Genomic DNA, 22274 nt, shown 5'->3' with positions numbered 1-22274 from the left:
CCTGGTGAAAAGGAAATTATACCAGCAGATGCTCTATTCTTAATGAAGCTGACCATCCCTATTCTCTTTTGCATGTCTTCCTCTAGGTTTCCTTGGAACTCTAGGACAGAACATGATCCAGCAGGCAGAAAACTACACTACCAAGTGTGTTAGTGTGTTAGTCGCTCAGCTGTGTCTGACTCTTTGCAACCCCATCAACTGCAACCTGTCAGGCTCCTCTGCCCATGGAATTCTCCAGGCAAGCGTACTGGAGTGGGTTGCCATTTCCTTCTCCAGGGGATCTTCCGAACCCAGGCATTGAACCTTGGTCTCCTGCACTGCAGGCAGATTCTTCACCATCCGAGCCACCAGAGAAGCCCAACACACGACCACGAACAGTTCCCTAATAAAAACCCTTCATTTAATTTCAAGTAGTTCACATATTTTATATTCACTCCACACACATTCACAGAATACCTATTGTGTACAAAGGATTAAGATTTATCTCTGAAACACACACATTCAGACCATTTTGCAAATAAAGTTTTAAGTCTATTAGCCCTTCGACTTCCACCTTTCCCCATCTCTTCTCATATCTGCAAGTGCCATGGCAATAATGCATCTGATAACAAATTGCATTTGTTGCCTGTGAGATCATGACCACAGTTATGGAAAACATTTTAAAATTTTATTAAAAAATTTTATCTGGCCATAGCCTCGTTTCTTTTGGACTTAATTTATTTCAAGTTCAGAGCATCTGGAGCTTGAATAATCAGCTAATAATCTATCCTCAGTGTCTGCATCTTTTCAGGCAGCTTTCCATCTCTATTCCCTGTTACTATCAAGAAACCCCGATTCATTCCGTGATTTGCATGAGGCCACTCTAAGCCAGCAAGAGACTCTGTCACTCTGCTCCCAAGGGTGGCCAGTGTAAGATGTTGTCAAAGTTCTGAATTATCATCTGAAAACCTTACCATTCATCACTGTCTCTGTGGGCCACATTAGTGACAATATTTTAATCTGATAAAATATTTTTATTTTATTGCTTCATTCCTACAAAGTTATAATGTCAATATGGTCTTAATCATCTTAACGTCAATGGTCTTAATGTGTGTGTTTCAGAGATAAATCTTAATCCTTTATACACAATAGGTATTCTGTAAATGTGTGTGGAGCGAATATAAAATATGTGAACAATTTGAAGTTATAAGGTCAATAAATATTACATAGGTCAGGTAGACTAATTCACACAATGAAAACTAATTTAAAATACTCTTCTTCCTCTTCATTTATAGTTAAATCTTCCCTTTTTAAAAAGATTATGGTGATTTTACCAAGTGACTTGCTATCCTTAAAATCTTTCAGTAAGAATGATCACCATCATGGCAAGATAACACCTCCTTACACCAGTTCCACAGTTACAGGTCCAAGTCAGAATGGAAAGGTACAAGTACCTCTCTTTTCAATCATTCTTGAATTATGTAAACAATAACTATAAGCAGAGATGTGAGCTTATGTTTCTAAGAGGAGACAGAGAGTGAAAGGAATATCTGAAGAATGAGAGCAGTTAGCCAAGGAAGAGATTTTATGGATAAAGGAACAACAGAAGATAAGGCGAGGAGACTGGAAAGAAAATAATGTGCCCTGGGAACCATGGGTGGTTTGGAATTCCTGGAGTGGAAGAGGTGAGCTGGAGAGGGAAACAGGGGCCAGGCTGCAGAATGTCACTATAAGGAAACAGAGGGAATAGGAGGTCAGGGAAAGGTTCCAGACAGGAGAGTGACATGATCAGAGTCGTTAACGGAAGATAATCAGGACAGGTGAAAATGGAAGTATAAAACATGTTCGTTCTCCCAAGAAGCCTAACTGTGAACAGAAGAAGAAAGACACTAAAGGGGGAGAAATGCAAAAGGGACCGGCATAAGAGCCAGGTGGAGTAAGAGACAATAAAGGTAAAGGAATGAGACAGAAGACTGTTGGAGGATATGGATACTAATGAGCTTGTAAGTATTGACATGAGAACTTGAAAGCTTTACTCACCAGACACCTCCTTCCTGTTCTAAAGGAACATTTAAATCTAGATTTCTCATCCAGAACGCCAAGTCTTCTGGTTTCAAGCTACACAGACTGTGGTCTGAAGACCAATAGCATCAACAGCATCTAGAAGCTTGTTAGAAATGCAGAATCTCAGGCTCCATCCCAGATCTCCAGAATCAGAACCTCTATTGTAACAAGATCTCTGGCAGATTCACTTACACACTGAAGTTTGAGAAGCACAACTACAGACTAACTCTGGAGACCTTTAAGGAATTGTGAAGAATAGGAAAGGAACCAGAAGACTAGAGACAGGAAAAAGAGGAGAAAATATACAGCAAAATTCATATTGGTCAAGCTGACACTAGTGACAGGATGACCAGAAGTAATCACTAGGGCCAGCACAGATGCACTAAGTATCAATCATGCCCAAGAGAACAGATTTATGGTTGCCAAAGGGGGGAGGGTTGGGGGAGTGATAGAGTGGGAGGTTGGGGTTAGCAGATGTAAGCTATTATATATGGAATGGACAAACAACAAGGTCCTACTGTGTATCACATGGAACTATACTCAATATCCCGTGATAAACTACCATGGTGGGAAAAAAATACCAAAAAAGAATATATAAAACTGAGTCACTGTTATAAAGCAGAAATTAACACAGAATTGTAAATCAACTATACTTCAATTTGGAAAAAGAATAAATCATGCCAGATTCTCTTTATTTTCTATCAGTAAGCCTAAGAGATACAATAGACCTATCTGGTTTTCAACAAAGCACCTGATAAAATGTCTCAAAATACTTTGGTAAGTAAGATATGTATGGACTGGGTAATAGTTCTATTCAATCCATTCATAATTGGTTTACTAATTATTTCAAAAGGGTTTTAACTAGCAAATTAAAAGTAGACTGGATTTTACCATATCTCTAATGACAAGACTTCCAACCTTCTCTCCCGAACCATTCAATGCTTTTTAAAATTTATATACCAGATCTCTAATGACAAGACTTCCAACTTTCTCTCCCTAGATCATTCAACACTTTTGAAAATTTTGATAATTTAGGAGACACCAAAGATACACTTCTCTGGTAGCTCAGTGGTAAAGAATCGACCTGCAATGCAGGAGATGCAGGTTTGATCCCTAGGTCAGGAAGATCCCCTGGAGAAGAAAATGGCAACCCATTCCAGCATTCTTTCCTGGGAAATCCCAAGGACAGAGGAGCCTGGCAGGCTACAGTCCATGGGCTCATGAAGAATTGAACACAACTTAGAAACTCAACAACAACAACCAAAGATACACAGCTGGTTATCACTGAAAGCAAAAATGTTACTTGGCATCATCAAGATCCACTCTCCTCCCCCACAAAATTAACAGGTTGATACAAAGAATTAAAACATCTTAGTTACATTTAGATGAATTTAAATGATGAAACTAACCTGGGCTCCTAAACAATAAAGACAGGTTGATGAAAAAGAAGCATAACAGCAGCAAAATAAAGGCTTGGGCATTTGAGAGATGCTAAATTCAATATGAGTCAATATTTAATGAGACATTAACATGAAGTCAAAAGGATGTGAGTTCAGTTCAACCTACCTGCCAAACTCCCTAACAAGACTCATGTTAGATTAAAAGAGGGCAGCAAAAAAATGAATAAATAATAAAAATAAAAGAGGGCAGCAGAAATTTAAATTACCTTTTGCATTCTGTAACTTGAGATAGTACACAAAGATCCCATAGTAAAAATTAAAGATGCCTGATATTAACAATAAGAAGTCCTAATAAGCAGACCAAATTGAAGTGTACTTTAGAGATGCCCACGTACTCCCTTGTTGTTCACAGTCTAACAAGAGATTTGCATGCTAAATCAGTCATAATTCTCCCCAAAGTCAAATAGCCTTTAATTGGTCCTTCTGATCACCCACTTGCCTCTCTGTTCTCCTTTGTGCCAAACTTAACATGACCCTTGACTATATTATGTGTGTTCCCATAACTACACTGCTTGTGGCTTTATTTATAAAGACTTAGCTTCCCAGTCTGGGATCGTTACTGCATACATATTGGATATTTAGAGGGCACATTTAGGTTTAAAGCATCTCAGGGATGTTGGCCTGGGAAATCCAGACTAGTGACAGATGGGTGGAGCTTCAAGGCCTTAATTACTGAAGTATTAAGAAGCCCCAAGAAGGTGGAGCCCAGCATGAATGAAAGGAATGAAGGCAAAAGAAGCCCAAAATACTAGGGATGGCATATGACACGTACCCATAAGATGATGCATATTGTCTAAAATTTTATTTCAATTTCAAAGTTTTGTCAGTAAAAAATAAATTCTGCATAGTACAAATGGAAGGATGATTTAGTGTTTTCCAATTTAGGTAACTTCAGACAGTTCTATCATGTTTCTGACTGCTAACTATTCCAGTTGAAATTCCATATGGAGATATGAGGTTGTGAGACAGAGACGGAGCACCTGAAAATAAGATGAAGCACTCAAGTTACCCCACCACTACTTTTATAAAGGATATACCTCAAAAGGCAACCAACCTCCTGTCTTTTGAATAAATAATTTAGTTATTACTTATAGAATATGGGCTGAGATGGAGATGGTTAGCAGAGGCAGAATTAGGAAATTAATCTCACTCATAAAATTTTGAGGTAAGTTTCATTACCTAAGTCAGATTTGAGAAGGGGCCCTGCTTATTCAAATCCTGAGTATCTATCTTTTCCATATTACCTTCAGATATTAAGTAACACTAGCTATTCAAATGGAGAAGCCAATGGCAGACCACTCCAGTACTCTTGCCTGGAAAATCCCATGGACAAAGGAGCCTAGTAGACTGCAGTCCATGGAGTCACAAAGAGTTGGAAATGACTGAGCGACTTCACTTGCACTTTTCACTTTCATGCTTTGGAGAAGGCAATGGCAGCCCACTCCAGTACTCTTGCCTGGAAAATGCCACGGACAGAGGAGCCTAGTAGATTGCAGTCCATGGGGTCGCAAAGAGTCGGACACAACTGAGCGACTTCACTTGCACTTTTCACTTTCATGCATTGGAGAAGGAAATGGCAACCCACTCCAGTGTTCTTGCCTGGAGAATCCCAGGGATGGCAGAGCCTGGTGGACTGCCGTCTATGGGGTCGCACAGAGTCGTACACGACTGAAGCGACTTAGCAGCAGCAGCAGCTATTCAAAGAGGGGTAGAACTAGTGCCAATAACTCCAAACTTAAATTACTACTTCCTCCCCATCCCAACCGCTCATTGCAAATATGAGTTGACTAAAAGCTGTTTCCCAGGTGGCTCAGACGGTAAAGCATCTGCCTACAATGCAGAAGACTTGGGTTCAATCCCTGGGTCGGAAAGATTTCCTGGAGAAGGAAATGGCAACCCACTCGAGTATTCTTGCCTGGAAAATCCCATGGATGGAGGAGCCTGGTAGGACAGTCCATGGGGTCTCAAAGAGTCAGACATGACTGAGCAACTTCACTTTCTTTAACTTAATGCTACTACTCCCATAGGAGGAAAAAAACACATCTTCTAATGACCCAGACACTTAAATAACCAGTCTTTCCTTTCACTCCCCTAACATCTAACCTCACTGCTTGGCCCCTGGGGCTATAACTTGGGAGTTAACCTGCATGATGCCCACCTAAGAAGACACTAAGAAGTTGACTGGGCATCCCTCAGATGAATGTTAAAGTGTGAAGCACCTGCACCAAAATCACATAGATCATTCATTAAAAATATGGGCTGCAAGATCCCAGGCCAGGGGTCTTGGAACCTATGGTGGCTCAGTAGTAAAGAACCTGCCTGCCAATGATCTGCCTGCCAGTGCAGGAGACACGGGTTAGATCCCTGGTCCAGGAAGATCCCACAAGCCATGTGGCAACTAAGCCCACACAGCACAACTATTGAGCCTGTGCCACAACTACCGAAGCCCGCGGGCTCTAGAGCCTGCGCTCTGCAACAAGAGAAGCCACCGCAATGAGAAGCCCACCCACCCCAGTGAAGAGTAGCCCCTGCTTGCCACAACTAGAGAAAGCTCATGTGAAGCAACAAAGACCCACCACAGTCAAAAATAAATAAATAAAATTATATTAAAAAAAGGCCCCAGGCCAAACCCACTGAAACAGAATTTCTGATGGTGGAACTCAGGAACCTGTACTTTTTAACGAGTGATTTTTATGCACACTACCTTTAAAGAATCTCTACCTCTCAATGACAATCACAAAGAGACGAAGTGATTTACCATGTCAACCCATCACTCAACAGCAGGGCCAAGGCTAGAATCCACCATTCCTGAGCACCTGGTATGAACTTCACCAACTAGAGCCCAAGGACTTGGTACCAAATAGAAAAAATGATTTGGCGCTCTACAGAGAAAAGTCCCATCCAGTCTTAACAATAATGGCATCCCACAGAGAAATAGCCATCTAGTCCTCAATCCTGCCTTTCACGTGGCAGAGGCAGAAAGCTTCATTTTAGGTCTTCTGATAATTTGTAGAATTACCACTGCTAAAGATTCACAGCCTTGGGAGAAGGCCATGGAAACAACAGGACAAACACAAAAGGTGCTATTTTCATCAATCAGTGAGAGGGTCTAGAAACCGAAATTTGATTATTTTGTCTCAGCTTGAGTTGCGCTTGAACTTTATGTTCCTGGAAATTACATTCACACTCAGGTTGACTTCAGAGAGTTATTCTTTCTTTTCCATTTAACAGCATTTGGAAGTGCTTTTTGTCCTAAGACACTGCACAGGAAGCCCCCACAAAAAGAAGCTGTAATTAAAGGTGTAAATGAGCACACACAGGGATGCTCAGGGAGCCAGGGAATAAACATCACAAACCCTCTAACATGAGGCAGAGGTATCCTCAGACATTCTTACTCAGAAAATACAAAGTCACTCTTAATACAAGACACTCTCAACTACTTTATTTGGAACAAGTAATAAATTACTTAATTTGGAATTTTGTCTGCAGAAGGCATAATGACCTAAAATTATCATATTCAATATTATTTTAGTCTTCTTATAAAGGTTATCTGATGAAATATCAGTAATTTTAATAGGAGGCAACAGTATCGTTCATGTTTCATGGGCATGTAAACTCACAACTGCAAGTTTTATCAGCTCTCATTAATAAGCCATACATGATAATGTCATAGAGTTTGTGAATGGCAACCAGATAAATATGGAGACCAAAAAATGTCCTAAAGGAATCAGAATGCTTACTTGTGGCGTAGGTTGAAATTTCAGTGTAAGTTTAAAAAAAATAAAAGTAGTGTCTCTCTTACCCAGCTTGGAAGTGATGATGGGCCTTAAAACTATAAAACATGAAAGTGTAGTCGCCCGAACTTATCCAACTCTTTGAAACCCCATGAACTGTAGTCTGCCAGGCCCCTCTATCCACAGACTTCTCCAGGCAAGAATACTGGAGTGGATTTCCATTCCCTTCTCCAGAGGATCTTCCTAACCCAGGGATTGAACCTGGGTCTCCCACATTGGAGGCAGATTCTTTACTGTCTGAGCCACCAGGGAAACCAAATAAAAACTCTATAAAAGTGGCTCTAAAATGCTTCTGGCAAAAGCAGTTGCTGATATGAAAGAGATATGTATAAAATTTGAAAAAACTCGTTTCATCAATTTTAAGTAGGAAAAAAGGCAGTTCTAAATTAACCTACTATTTGTCAAAAACTTAATTAATTAATTAATTAATTAACCTACTATTTGTCATTGGAACTGGAAAATTTCACCAAGGCATCAGGGCTCCCGAGGTGGCCCTAGTGGTAAAGAATCTGTCTGACAATGCAGGAGATGGAAGAGACTCGGATTCAATCCCTGGGTCAGGAAGATCCTCTGGAGGAGGGTACGGCAACGCACTCCAGTATTCTTGCCTGGAGAATCTCCACCGACACAGGAGCCTGGTGGACTACAGTCCACAGGGCTGCAAAGAGTCAGACACAACTGAAACAATTTAGCACACAAGGCAATGCCAAAGAACATTCAAACTACCGCACAATTGCACTCATCTCACATGCTAGCAAAGTAATGCTCAAAATTCTCCAAGCCAGGCTTCAGCAGTATGTAAACTAAGAACTTCCAGATGTTCAAGCTGGATTTAGAAAAGGCAGAAGAACCAGAGATCAATTGCCAACATCCACTGGATCATTAAAAAAGCAATAGAATTACAGAAAAACATCTAATTCTGTTTTATTGACTATGCCAAAGCCTTTGATTGTGTGGATCACAACAAACTGTGGAAAACTCTTAAAGAGATGGGAATGCCAGACCACTTTACCTGCCTCCTATAAAATCTGTATGCAGATCAAGAAGCAACAGTTAGAATCAGACATGAAACAACAGACTGGTTCCAAATTGAGAGAGGAGTACGTCAAGGCTGTATATGGTCACCCTGTTTATTTAACTTACATGCAGAATACATCATGAGAAATGCTGGGTTAGAGGAAGCACAAGCTGGAATTAAGATTTCTGGGAGAAATATCAATAACCTCAGATATGCAGATGATACCACCCAAATGGCAGAAAGCAGGGAGGAACTAAAGAGCCTCTTGATGAAAGTGAAAGGGGAGAGTGAAAAACCTGGCTTAAAACTCAACCTTCAAAAAATAAAGATCATGGCATCTGGTCCCATCAGTTCAGTTCAGCTCAGTTCACTCACTCAGTCGTGTCCGACACTTTGGAACCCCATGGACTGGAGCACACCAGGCCTCCCTGTCCATCACCAACTCCTGGTGTTTACTCAAACTCATGTCCATTGAGTTGGTGATGCCATCCAACCATCTCATCCTCTGTCGTCCCCTTCTCCTCCTGCCCTCAATAGTTCCCAGCATCAGGGTCTTTTCAAATGAGTCAGTTTTTCACATCAAGTGGCCAAAGTATTGGAGCTTCAGCTTCAGCATCAGTCCTTCCAATGAATATTCAGGACTGATTTCCTTTAGGATGGACTGGTCTTCTCCAACACCACAGTTCAAAAGCATCAATTCTTCCACCCTCAGCTTTCTTTATAGGCCAACTCTCACATCCATACATGACTACTGGAAAAACCACAGCATTCACTAGATGAACTTTGTCACCAAAGTAATGTCTCTGCTTTTACATATGCTGTCTAGGTTGGTCATAACTTTTCATCCAAGGAGTAAGAGTCTTTTAATTTCATGGCCACAGTCACCATCAGCAGTGATTTTGGAGCCTCCCAAAAAAGTCTGTCACTGTTTCCATTGTTTCCCCATCTATTTGCCATGAAGTGATGGGACTGGATGCCATAATCTTAGTTTATGAATGTTGAGCTTTAAGCCAACTTTTTCACTCTCCTCTTTCACTTTCATCAAGAGGCTCTTTAGTTCTTCTTTGCTTTCTGCCATAAGGGTGGTGTCATCTGCATATCTGAGGTTATTGATATTTCTCCCAGAAATCTTGATTCCAGCTTGTGCTTCCTCCAGCCCAGCATTTCTCATGATGTATTCTGCATATAAGTTAAATAAGCAGGGTGACCATATACAGCCTTGACATACTCCTGTCCCTATTTGGAATCAGTCTGTTTTTCCATGGCCAGTTCTAACTGCTGCTTCTTGACCTGCATACAGATTTCACAAGAGGCAGGTCAGATGGTCTGGTATTCCCATTTCTTTCAGAATTTTCCACAGTTTGTTGTGATCCACACAGTCAAAGGCTTTGGCATAGTCAATAAAGCAGAAATAGATATTTTCCCAGAACTCTCTTACTTTTTCGATGATCCAACGGATGTTGGCAATTTGACCTCTGGTTCCTCTGCCTTTTCTAAATTCAGCTTGAACATCTGGAAGTTCTTGGTTCACATACTGCTGAAGCCTGGCTTGGAGAATTTTAAAACTTACTTTACTAGCATGTGAGATGAGTGCAATTGTGCAGTAGTTTGAGCATTCTACGACATTGCCTTTCTTTGGGATTGGAAAGAAAACTGACCTTTTCCAGTCCTGTGCCACTGCTGAGTTTTCCAAATTTGCTGACATATTGAGTGCAGCACTTTCATAGCATCATCTTTCAGGACTTGAAATAGCTCAACTGGAATTCCATCACCTCCACTAGCTTTGTTCGTAGTGATGCTTTCTAAGACCCACTTGATTTCGCATTACAGGATGTCTGGCACTAGGTGAGTGATCATACCATCATGATTATCTGAGTCATGAAGATCTTTGTTTATATAGTTCTTCTGTGTATTCTTGCCACCTCTTTTTAATATCTTCTGCTTCTGTTAGGTCCATACCATTTCTGTCCTTTCTTGTGCCTATGTTTGCATGAAATGTCCCCTTGGTATCTCTAATTTTCTTGAAGAGATCTTTAGTCTTTTGCATTCTATTGTTTTCCTCTATTTCTTTGCACTGATCACTGAGGAAGGTTTTCTTATCTCTCCTTGCTATTTTTGGAACTCTGCATTCAGATGGGTATATCTTTCCATTTCTCCTTTGCTTTTCACTTCTCTTCTTAGCTATTTGTAAGGCATCCTCAGACAGCCATTTTTCTTTTTTGCATTTCTTTTTCTTTGGGATGGTCTTGATCCCTGTCTCCTACGCAATGTCACGAACCTCCATCCATAGTTCTTCAGGCACTGTGTCTATCAAATCTAATCCCTTGAATCTATTTCTCACTTCCACTTTATAATGGTAAGGGGTTTGATTTAGGTCATATCTGAATGATCTAGTGGTTTTCCCTACTTTTTTCAATTTAAGTCTGAATTTGGCAATAAGGAGTTCATGATCTGAGCCACAGTCCACTCCCGTGCTTGTTTTTGCTGACTGTATAAAGCTTCTCCATCTTTGGCTGCAAAGAATATAATCAATCTCATTTTTGAATTGACCATCTGGTGATGTCCATGTGTAGAGTCATCTCTTGTGTTGTTGGAAGAGGATGTTTCCTATGAACAGTGCATTCTCTTGGCAAAATTCTATTCGCCTTTGCCAACTGCTTCATTCTGTATTCCAAGGCCAAATTTGCCTGCCCCATCACTTCATGGCAAATTGATGGGGAAACAATGGAAACAGTGACAGACTTTATTTTGGGGGGCTCCAAAATCACTGCAGATGGTGATTGCAGTCATGAAATTAAAAGACACTTGCTCCTTGGAAGAAAAGCTATGACCAACCTAGACAGTATATTAAAAAGCAAAGACATTACTTTACTGACAAAGGTCCGTCTAATGAGTGCTATGGTTTTTCCAGTAGTCATGTATGGATCAGAGAGCTAGACCATAAAGAAAGCTGAGTGCCAGAGAATTAATGCTTTTGAACTGTGGTACTGGAGAAGACTGTTGAGAGTCTCATGGACTGCAAGGAGATCAAATCAGTCAATCCTAAAGGAAATCAATCCTGGATATTCATTGGAAGGACTGATGCTGAAGCTGAAGCTCCAATACTTTGGTCACCTGATGCAAAAAACTGACTCATTTGAAAAGACCCTGATGCTGGGAAAGATTGAAGGCAGGAGGAGAAGGGGATGACAGAGGATAAGATGGTTGGATGGCATCACCAACTCGATGGACATGAATTTGAGTAAGCTCAGGAGTTGGTGATGGGCAGGGAAGCCTAGCATGCTGCAGTCCATGGGGTCACAAAGAGTTGGACACAACTGAACTGACTGACTGACTGACCAAGGCATCAAGACACATTAAAGTATATCAAAGTAAGGAAGTCAGATCAAGAAACACATTTTTCAATGTTCAAATGGTTTTAACACTTGATTCCTCACTCACCTGCAAGAATAGATGGAGAGCTGTGCCCACCACTGAGTCCCACCCACCCAGGTGAGAAGGGAGGGGCTGCCCATCTCTCCCCTCAAGCCTAGAAAGAAGCTTCAACAAACCCAGGCAGACAGCTTGGTGTGTGTCCCTTACAACCGAAGTTCACAGTGAATGGCGACTGGTTCCCATCTGAGAAACCTACAGGGCAAGAGATGGGTTGATGGGCTGCTTAAAGAAGAGGCTAAAGTGGGCAGCCTGCACTCCCAGAATTTTTGGGGCCAAGGATGCATGTGAGTTTCCTTGGCTCAGATGTGGGCTATGGTTTAAAAGCAATGGCATGGGGTCAGGTCATGACTTCTCCAAGAGGGTCACCTGCAAGAATAAACAGTCCTCAGCAGAAAGAAGCTGGAGGTCTAGCAGCATTCACAGAAGCTGAGGACAGAGTGGGCTACCAGACAAGAATATGGGAAGACACCACCACCATCAAGGGATAAGGGATAGTCCAGAAAGCATGACACCAATTACAACAGGATAAGTCTTTCTGATCTTTTCTGTCCCTCCTACATTTCCCCCCTTCACCCCTATACTATCAGGCACAACTTTGGCTTCAATCCAAAAAGTCAAGAAACCTTGGCCAGAGCTCAAGATAGGGAAGGAAGCCAACCAGACAGTTTTACCCAACTTCAAGCTTCTCCCAGGCAACAGACCCGAACTGGGGGTTGTGGGAAAGGGAGAAGTTTTCATTTTCAATCAAGTTTGGTGTTTTGCCTCTTTCGTCAGAGGCACACACTATGTACTAAATTGGGAGTGTTTTAAGACTTAAGAATAACCAGAAAAGTTGCAGTTTCTCATGCTTTCATTTAAGAAGTCAGATAAATGGAATTGAAATTAAAAGGAACAAAACACTGAAACACACAATTAGGATGAATCTTCAGGGAATTATATTGAGTGAAGAAACCAATCCCAAAAGGTTCCACACAATATTATCCTATTTATATAATCATCTTGAAATGACAAAATTATAGAAACTGAGGTCAAATTAGTGGTTGCAGAGTAAGAAAGGGTAGGAGCAAGAGGAAAGTGGATGTGGTTACAAAGGGGCAAAGAGAGGCTTAAACCAACAGAAATTTATTGTCTCACAGTTATGGAAGCTAGAAGTCTGATATCAAGGTGTTGGTAGGGCCATGTTCCCTCTGAAACCTGTAGGGGAATCCTTCCTTGTCTATTCCTAACTTCTGGGGGCTTGCCAGAAATCTTTGGTGTTCCTTGGCTTATGGTTGCATAACTCAATCTCTGTCTTTACTTCTTTCTCTGTTCCCCTGGGTTCTTCACCTAGACTTCACTTAGACTTCTTATAAGGACATGTCCTTGTGAGAAGGACACCTCCTTTAATGTTGGATTAAAGGCCCACCCTACTCCCGCATGACCTTACTGAAAGTAATTACATCTACAATAACCTTACTGTCACATAAGGTACTAGGGGTCAGGACTTCTACATATCTTTCAAGGGGAGTAGAGGTATACAACCTATAATACTTGGCTAGGGTAAAAATATTGTTTCTTTTCATATTTTATTCACCTCCCCATTCCCACCACAGAGCTGGATGAACAGACAGTGGTTCCCTAACAATTGACAGAAACTCCAGGGCACCACTCTGATTTCACATACCTAGGAGCCACCTGTCTCAGTATAGACAGTCAAATGCCACCTGCAGCTCCATGATGGCAACACAGCTTCTTAGCCACCCTCCCACAGGGAGCATCCTGTCCCTAAGCTGTTTCAGCAATCACTTTTATTTTGTCTAGGATCCAAAAGCCTGTAAAAGCTATAGTGACATCCTCATACACATTATGCTGCTAGGTTCAAAATGCTGCCTGTCTTACTTCTCAGGCTCCCTCTAAATTAAATCAGGCTATAACTTCTGTCCTTGTGGATCTCCTATCAAGGTACCTGCTGTCCCTCATGATATCTGGCTTTTATGAGCACCACTCCAGGCTACTGGATATGACTGTATTTGAGTCCCGGCTGTGGGCAAAATTCACGGTCAGAAAGCTCCTAAGCCTCATGCAAATCAGGATAGTGGCTATTTAATTAATTGTTGTGTTTAGTTGCCCCCAAACATCTCACTCAATAAATACTTAACTGAGCATCAACTATACACCAGATACTGTTTCAGATGCTGGGGACACAGTGGTACATTAAACTCTCTCCTTGTAGTAGTGCATCCCAGTGGAGAGAGACAGAATGCTGAACAAACAAGACAATTTCAGGGGTTGTAACTGCTATAGAGGAAATAAACAGGATGATGTGATAGAAGTGGAGAGGGGATATTTGAGCTGCAATTTAAAGGATGAACACAAGTCAGCCACAGGATGTGTCTAGGGAAGAACATTCCAAAGCAAAGAGAACAGCAAAGACAATGTTAAATTTAAAGGTGGTTCAGAAACTTATGTGGGACATCTCTGCTCTGCTCCTTTCAACTTTCTGCCATTTGTTGCATACCTTCTGCCTCTGTATTGTCTTTTTTAAAATTTTTATTTTATACTGAAGCTTAGTTGATTAACAATGCTGTGTTAGTTTCAGCAAAATGATTCAGCTATACATATATATGTATATATTCTTTTTTAAATTCTTTTCCCATTTAGCTTATTACAGAATATTGAGTGGAGTTCCTTGTGATATACAGTAGGTCCTTGTTAGTTATATATTTTAAATACAGTAGTGTGTATATGTCAATCCCAAATTCCCAATTTATATCTCCCACATCCTTCCCCCTCAACTATGAAAAGATACTCAACATCACTGATTATTAGAAAAATGCAAACCAAAACTACAAAGTGATATAGCCTCACACCTGTCAGAATGGCCATCAAAAAAAAATCTACAAACAATAAATGCTGGAAAGAGTGTGGACAAAAGGAAACCCTCCTATACTGTTGGCAGGAATGTAAACTGGTACAGCTACTATGGAGAACAGGATGGAGTTCCTTTAAAAACTGAAAACAGAGCTACCATGTGATACTGTCATCCCAGTCCTGGGCATATATCTGGAGAAAAAAATAGTTTGAAAGGATGCATGCATCCCAATGTTCACTGCAGCTCTATTTACAACAGCCAAGACATAGAAGCAACCTAAATATCCATCAACAGATGAATGGATAAAGAAGATGTGGTACATATAAGCAAAGGAGTATTTAGTTCAGTTCAGTCGCTCAGTCGTGTCCAACTCTCAGCAACCCCATGAACCGCAGCACACCAGGCCTCCCTGTCCATCACCAACTCCCAGAGTCCACCCAAACCCATGTCCATTGAGTCGGTGATGCCATCCAGCCATCTCATCCTCTGTCGTCCCCTTCTCCTCCTGCCCTCAATCTCTCCTAGCATCACGGTCTTTTCAAATGAGTCAGCTCTTCGAATCAGGTGGCCGAAGTACTGGAGTTTCAGCTTCAACATCAGTCCTTCCAATGAACACCCAGGACTGATCTCCTTTAGGATGGACTGGTTGGATCTCCTTGCAGTCCAAGGGACTCTCAAGAGTCTTCTCCAATACCACAGTTCAAAAGCATCAATTCTTCCACCCTCAGCTTTCTTTATAATCCAACTCTCACATCCATACATGACCACTGGAAAAACCATAGCTTTGACTAGATGGACCTTTGTGGACAAAGTAATGTCTCTGCTTTTTAATATGCTAAGTTGGTCATAACTTTCCTTCCAAGGAGTAAGCGTCTTTTAATCTCATGGCTGCAATCGCCATCTGCAGTGATTTTGGAGCCCAGAAAAATAGTCAGCCACTGTTTCCACTGTTTCCCCATCTATTTGCCATGAAGTGATGGGACTGGATGCTATGATCTTAGTTTTCTGAATGTTGAGCTTTAAGCCAACTTTTTCACTCTCTTCTTTCACTTTCATCAAGAGGCTCTTTAGTTCCTCTTCACTTTCTGCCATAAGGGTGGTGTCATCTGCATATCTGAGGTTATTGATATTTCTCCCAGAAATCTTGATTCCAGCTTGTGCTTCCTCTAACCCAGCATTTCTCATGATGTACTCTGCATATAAGTTAAATAAGCAGGGTGACAATATACAGCCTTGACGTACTCCTGTCCCTATTTGGAATCAGTCTGTTGTTCCATGTCCAGTTCTAATTGTTGCTTCCTGACCTGCATACAGGTTTCTCAAGACGCAGGTCAGGTGGTCTGGTATTCCCATTTCTTTCAGAATTTTCCACAGTTTGTTGTGATCCACACAGTCAAAGGCTTTGGCATAGTCAATAAAGCAGAAATAGATGTTTTTCTGGAACTCTCTTGCTTTTTCGATGACCCAATGATGTTGGCAATTTGATCTCTGGTTACTCTGCCTTTCTAAAACCAGCTTGAATATCTGGAAGTTCAAGGTTCACGTATTGCTGAAGCCTGGCTTGGAGAATTTTGAGCATTACTTTACTAGCATGTGAGATGAGTGCAATTGTGCAGTTGTTTGAGCATTCTTTGGCATTGCCTTTCTTTGGGACTGGAATGAAAAATGACCTTTTCCAGTCCTGTGGCCACTGCTGAGTTTTCAAATTTGCTGACATATTGAGGGCAGCACTTTCACAGCATCATCTTTCAGGATTTGAAATAGCTCAACTGAAATTCCATCTTCTCCACTAGCTGTTTTTCTAGTGATGCGTCCTAAGGCCCACTTGACTTCACATTCCAGGATGTCTGGCACTAGGTGAGTGTGAGTGATCTGGGTCGTGAAGATCTTTTTTGTACAGTTCTTCTGTGTATTCTTGCCACCTCTTTTTAATATCTTCTGCTTCTGTTAGGTCCATACCATTTCTGTCCTTCATTGAGCCCATCTTTGCACGAAATATTCCCTTGGTATCTCTAATTTTCTTGAAAAGATCTCTAGTCTTTCCCATTCTGTTGTTTTCCTCTATTTCTTTGCATTGATTGCTGAGGAGGGCTTTCTTATCTCTCCTTGCTATTCTTGGGAACTCTGCATTCAATTGGGTATATCTTTCCTTTTCTCCTTTGCTTTTCACTTCCCTTCTTTTCGTAGCTATTTGTAAGGCCTCCTCAGACAGCCATTTTGGTTTTTTGCATTTCTTTTACTCAACCATTAAAAAGAATGAAATAATGCCATTTGTGGCAACATGGGTGGACTTGGAAATTATCATACTAAGTGAAGTAAGTCAGACAGAGAAAGACAAATATATGATATAGCTTATATACAGAGTCTTAAAAAATGATACAAATGAATTTACAAAACAGAAACAGACTCACAGACTTAGAAAACGAACTTATGTATTATCTGTTTAGCTTGACAATGCCCACATGGGTCTGGCCCGGGTTCCTCCCTGCACTTGAATGCTTGGACTTTGTGCTGACAAACCTCCCACTGTCCCACCCATGCCCTGGGCTTGGATCAATGGAGCACATTTATTTCACCCCTTACAGAAGTGATCGGCTTCAAGAGTCATCAGAGATGGACACTGGCCATGGTGAAATTTAAAGTGAAAACATGGAGCAGCTAATTTCCCCAACTATATACCTGTCAAGTGTCCAGGACCCTAACTACACACCACAGCTAACTGTGGTGAGGGTGGTGTTCCCCGGGACTCAGCCATAGCCTTGCCCTCTGACCTCCCCAGAAGCTCTGTAAACACTCAGGAAGCAGAAGCCAGTTTATGACCCAGAACCTGGTGAGCTCATCATCTCCTGGGAGGCTCCATCTAACAACGGCAAATTTTCCCTCTTCTAACACAGATTTTTTTTTTTCCTAGCTTCTAAATTTTTATATTAGGAATTTTTTTTTTTTTTAGGAATTAAATTTTTATGTTAATTAACTATTAACAACTATTTATGTGTAAGTAACTTGATTTTTTAAAACAATGTTTAACTGAGAGAGAAAAAGCAACAGAAGTTCTATGCTGATTCAGAACCAATGTCACTGTATTTTCTGGTCCAGTAGAAACACCTCTGGGCTTCTGCCCCTGTACACGCACAGGCAGCTTTCAGCCTCTTTTACATTCCTGGGCTTATTTTCCACTCCTGACCTCTGGCACTGCTAGACTTAGAGTCACCCTCAGTGTATGTGAGCATCTCTCCAGCTGCCAGCCCATCTCTGGCTCTTATTCAACTCAGGGCCCTGGGTCTCAGCTGCTCTTCTTTCCTGGGCATCAGACGTTCATGGCATCAGGCCCTACCTGGTTGTGAGAATATGCTCAGGTGCATGTCACTCCCCCTCCGAACTTGTTTACACAAATGCAGGGTATGAATGGTGAAGGCAATACTATACATATCAAGCAGGATGTTTCTGTCGTGCATGACAAAAAGCCAACTCACAGAAGTTGATACAAAAAGGGAGATGCTGGGTGTTTTGGGCTCATGTAGTTGGAGAACACAATTTCTGAACCTCCAGGGACTCGCACAGTATCACCAGGATATCTTTTATGTCACCCTTCTCCTTCCTTTCACCCTTACCTCTACCCTCTTTCTCTACTGATCAGCTTGCTTTATCTCTGCTCAGCAGTCCCTTTGGAAAAGAGGGGTTCTCTACAACAATGGCATTGACCAAGCTTAGATCCCATGACCCATTCCTGGACTAATCATTGAAGACAGGGAAATAGGATCCCGGGACCAGCAAGGCCTGGGTCATGTGCCCTCCACTATCTCCCAGATCGCATGGAGTCAAGCAGAGTACTGTGAAAGGCTATCATGTAAGGAACCGCACAAAGTAGAAAGTGGTAGATACTACTGTTTGGTTCACTAAATATTCATTCCATAATCTTCCAACCATCTGCTACTCTCTGCAACAAAGGCTGGAAAGCTAAAAATACTACTTTTTCAGACAGACTTGCAGTTACAGCACAGGCTTATATCCAAGTTCTGGCCAGCAGATGTTCCCAAGAAAAGCAGACATGATTATTAACATGAGGTGGTGGCTGGTGCAGTCATCAGATTTTCTCGTAAGTACAGAAGAATGACAGATGCCTTTAGTCCTTCACAGCCAGGTATGTCGCAGGGTTCTAGATTCTAACCTCTACATCACTGGTGGTACACCACAACAGCTTCCTTTCTGCTAGAACTAGTGGTACGCTGTGCATATTTCCTGACAAGGTCTCAGCCCTGTAGCATTCAGGTTTGGTTCCCTGAATCCCATACATTTTATAAGCAACTTAATATCCTGAAGGAAATTTCTTTCCTCATTATCAGCATGCTAGTTTGATGTAGAAGGAAAACACACACCTTGCGCTGTTGCATTATGCCAAAATGTGCATATTATATCACCTGGTCAGGAGTAAACAAACATATGTCTGTTCTCTGAGTCCCACCACGCCCCCCAAACTAAAGACAATAAAAAGATACAGGATCACACTGTCCAGCTCTGGTCCCCGAAACAATTGAAATTGTGACTCTTTCCTGTAAATTACCGACTGAATAAAGACAACTTAATTGTTTTGCAACTTTATTGACTTTTACAGTCACCTCTTTTACTTTCACCCTCAACTCTACCCTCATTCTCTATGGATCAGCTTCCTTTATCTTTGCTCAGCAGTCCCTTTGGAAAAGAGGGGTTCTCTACCCCAACGGCATTGACCAACCGTAGACCCATGACCCATTCCTGGACTAATCACTGAAGACAGGGAAATAGGATCCCAGGAAGACATGACACACATATGACATATCTGAAGATATGACACAATCTCTGAGGTTACAACACTCATGTGAGATAACTGCCTTTCTCCCCACAGTGAGCAGAGTAACTGTAAACATGGTAATCCCGTGTTTGTTGTTTAGTCGCTAAGTCGTGTCTGACTCTCCTGCAATCCCATGGACTGTACCTTACCAGGCTCCTCTCTCCATGGGATTTCCCAGGCAAGAATATTGGAGTGGGTTGCCATTTCCTTCTCCATGGTACCTCCCCGACTCAGGGATCGAACCTGCATCTCCTGCATTGGCGGGTAGATTCTTCACCACTGAGCCACCAGGGAAGCCCAATCTTGTGGTTGCTTTTTAAAAAATAACTATTTGTTGTGTATTTCATTTGGGAAGCCAGTCCTTCAAAAACCTGAACTCCCTTGCAATCCACCTTTGTAAATAAAATGTTTTTCTTTCTAGAATGCTTTTATAGCTGTGTCTTCTTTTGACAATAAGCTCTGTTATTTGCAGTTAAAAGCCCTCATAAATACTGGAAGGGAAGTTCACCAGTGGATGCTCATGTGTTGTTAAGGGAGAGCAGTACTGTTAGAGGGATGGGATGAGCTGAGAAAATGAAAACAGAAAATTGTCCCTACAATGTTTCATAATTCATATTATGATTTGAATAATGTGGTATTGTTGTAAACTACAAAATCCAGTGTACAGGTAAGGCTAAGGCAGTATTCTTGATTGGCAGCTACCATATGGCAGGTGAGTCAAGGGCACCTACATTGTATGGGTAGCATCCATCTCCCATTAACTAAACTCTGCTTGTCTTTTGAAGACCCTTTGGGAAGTTCCTAAACTGCCCATGTATATTGTCTTCCTAGATAATGTGACCATCCTATGGCAATTAACATTGCACATGGAGTCAACTATCCATGTAATAGGTATCGACTAAGCATCAACTGACAAAACATGATTACAGGCCAGCATCAAGCAGCAACACCAGGACACAGACAGGGAGGAAGATTATTCTGGACACCTGATTCAATGTAGCCATCAGCACTGAAGAGAAGGGGAAGAGGGGGTAGTGGGTTAGGAAGAGGCACAAGGGGAGATTCCTGTTATCTGTAACATTTTAATGTACAGAAAACAAGTATGACAAAATGTTACCATTTGTTTTTTTCTGAATAGTGGGCTTGTAATTTGTTAATATTTTTCTGTATTTTTAAAGCTTCTCAAAAGACAAAAAAAATGAGGCAGCCAGAAACAGAAAGTGTATATACGTTTCATGCTTTGCCTCTATCACTGTAATTTTGCTCCTCAGGAGCAACTTTCATCAGAAAAAATAGTAATTAAAAAAAAACAAACTGAATTCTAAAATTGATGTTAAACCATTGTTAGAAATTTATTTTAAATGGGAAGGTGCCTAGACATCAGTGGTTACGATTAAACTAGAAGTTTTTCAGAGTATCTCAGATTTGGTGAAGCAAGTATGCAGGGCAGGCCAAAAAAGAAGTTTCCCAACATTCTTCAGAATCAAGTGTGGTCACCAATCGAAATATTGCTTGAGCCCATTTGAATGCATTTCCCTGGAAATTGCTTGTAAATGCAAAAGCAAAAGAAAACAACAAAATTCCTGAGTGTTTTTGTTCCTAGAGGCCTCCTGAAAGAAATCTTTGTGTGTGTGTGTGTGTGTGTGTGTGTGTGTGTGTGTGTGTGTGTGTGTGTGTGTGTGTGACTGTGAGTGTGTGTACATACTGTGGGGAAGGAGATGTTAATTGACAGGGTTCAGGGCTACACTTTTGGCTTACTGAATTTTGGCCGTGCCTTACAGTGTGTTAAAGCAAGCTTTATTTACACTTATTTTCCTTTTGTCAGTAATGCTTTATAATACCCTAGCTTCATGGTAGAATTTTAGGAGAATTAAACTAACACAAATCAAGATCGCATAATTAAGTCCTGTAATATATTAATTGACCTAAGTCTAGGAAAAGGAGTTGGCTAGGAGATAGTCAGTTATACAATAGGTATAGCACTGGTGGTGGTGGTTTAGTCACTAAGCCACGTCCAACTTTTGTGACCCCATGGACTGTAACCCGCCAGGCTCCTCTGTCCAAGGGGTTCTCCAGGCAAGAATACTGGAGTGGGTTGCCATTTCCTTCTCCAGAGGATCTTCCTGACCCAGGGACTGAACCCCAGTCTCCTGCACTGCAGTTTCTTTACTGACTGAGCAACCAGGGAAGCTATACTAGGTATAGCACTATACTATAACTAGTATCGCACAGAAGAGCTTGGTGACTATAGTCCATGGGGTCACAGAAGAGCCAGACATGACTTAGCAACTAAACACACAACATATGTACTCTTAATGTTCTTTAGATTAGATTCCTCAACCTTCTTAAGCTCTCTTTCTTCATCCACTTTATTTTCCCTATTCTGAGCTAATGCCATCACCCCATTTTAAGGTAGCATATCTCCTAAAATCAAATCTAGCAATCATTCCAGCTTCTATTTTAATATGTTTTGCTTATTCTCCAACTAAGACACTTGCTCCTTGGAAGAAAAGCTCTATGACAAATGTAGACAGCATATTAAAAAGTCGAGACATTACTTTGCCAACAAAGGTCTCTATGGTTTTTTCAGCAGTCATGTATGGATGTAAGAGTTAGACCATAAAGAACGCTGACCGCTGAAGAATTGATGCTTTCGAACTATGGTGTTGGAGAAGACTTTTGAGAGTCCCTTTGACTGTAAGATCAAACCAGTCAATCCGAAAAGAAATTAATCCTGAACATTCATTGGAGGGACTGATGCTGAGGCTGAAGCTCCAATATTTTGGCCACCTGATCTGAAGAGTTGACTCATTGGAAAAGACTGTGATGCTGGGAAAGATTGGAG

The 22274-nt window shown here is 41.3% G+C and overlaps 1 protein-coding gene across 3 annotated transcripts in view; it reads right to left on the bottom strand.

The window, feature by feature from the left end:
* Positions 1–22274, bottom strand: part of GPR176 (G protein-coupled receptor 176) — a 114047-nt gene that overhangs the window by 80095 nt on the left and 11678 nt on the right. The window contains exon 1 of one of the 3 annotated variants that reach the window (XM_043919243.1): positions 2020–2977. The exons of the other annotated variants lie outside the window; for them this stretch is intronic. Coding sequence (XP_043775178.1) covers positions 2020–2069 — 50 coding nt within the window. The 5' untranslated portion in view covers positions 2070–2977. Of the gene's footprint in view, positions 1–2019; positions 2978–22274 lie in introns of those variants that run through there. 3 annotated transcript variants of the gene reach the window in all.

This window comes from Cervus elaphus, chromosome 12, assembly GCF_910594005.1.
Source record: "Cervus elaphus chromosome 12, mCerEla1.1, whole genome shotgun sequence".
Lineage (NCBI taxonomy): Eukaryota > Metazoa > Chordata > Mammalia > Artiodactyla > Cervidae > Cervus > Cervus elaphus.
The sequence above is the reverse complement of the archived record's forward strand: the minus strand, read 5'-3'. Positions and strand labels throughout refer to the sequence as shown.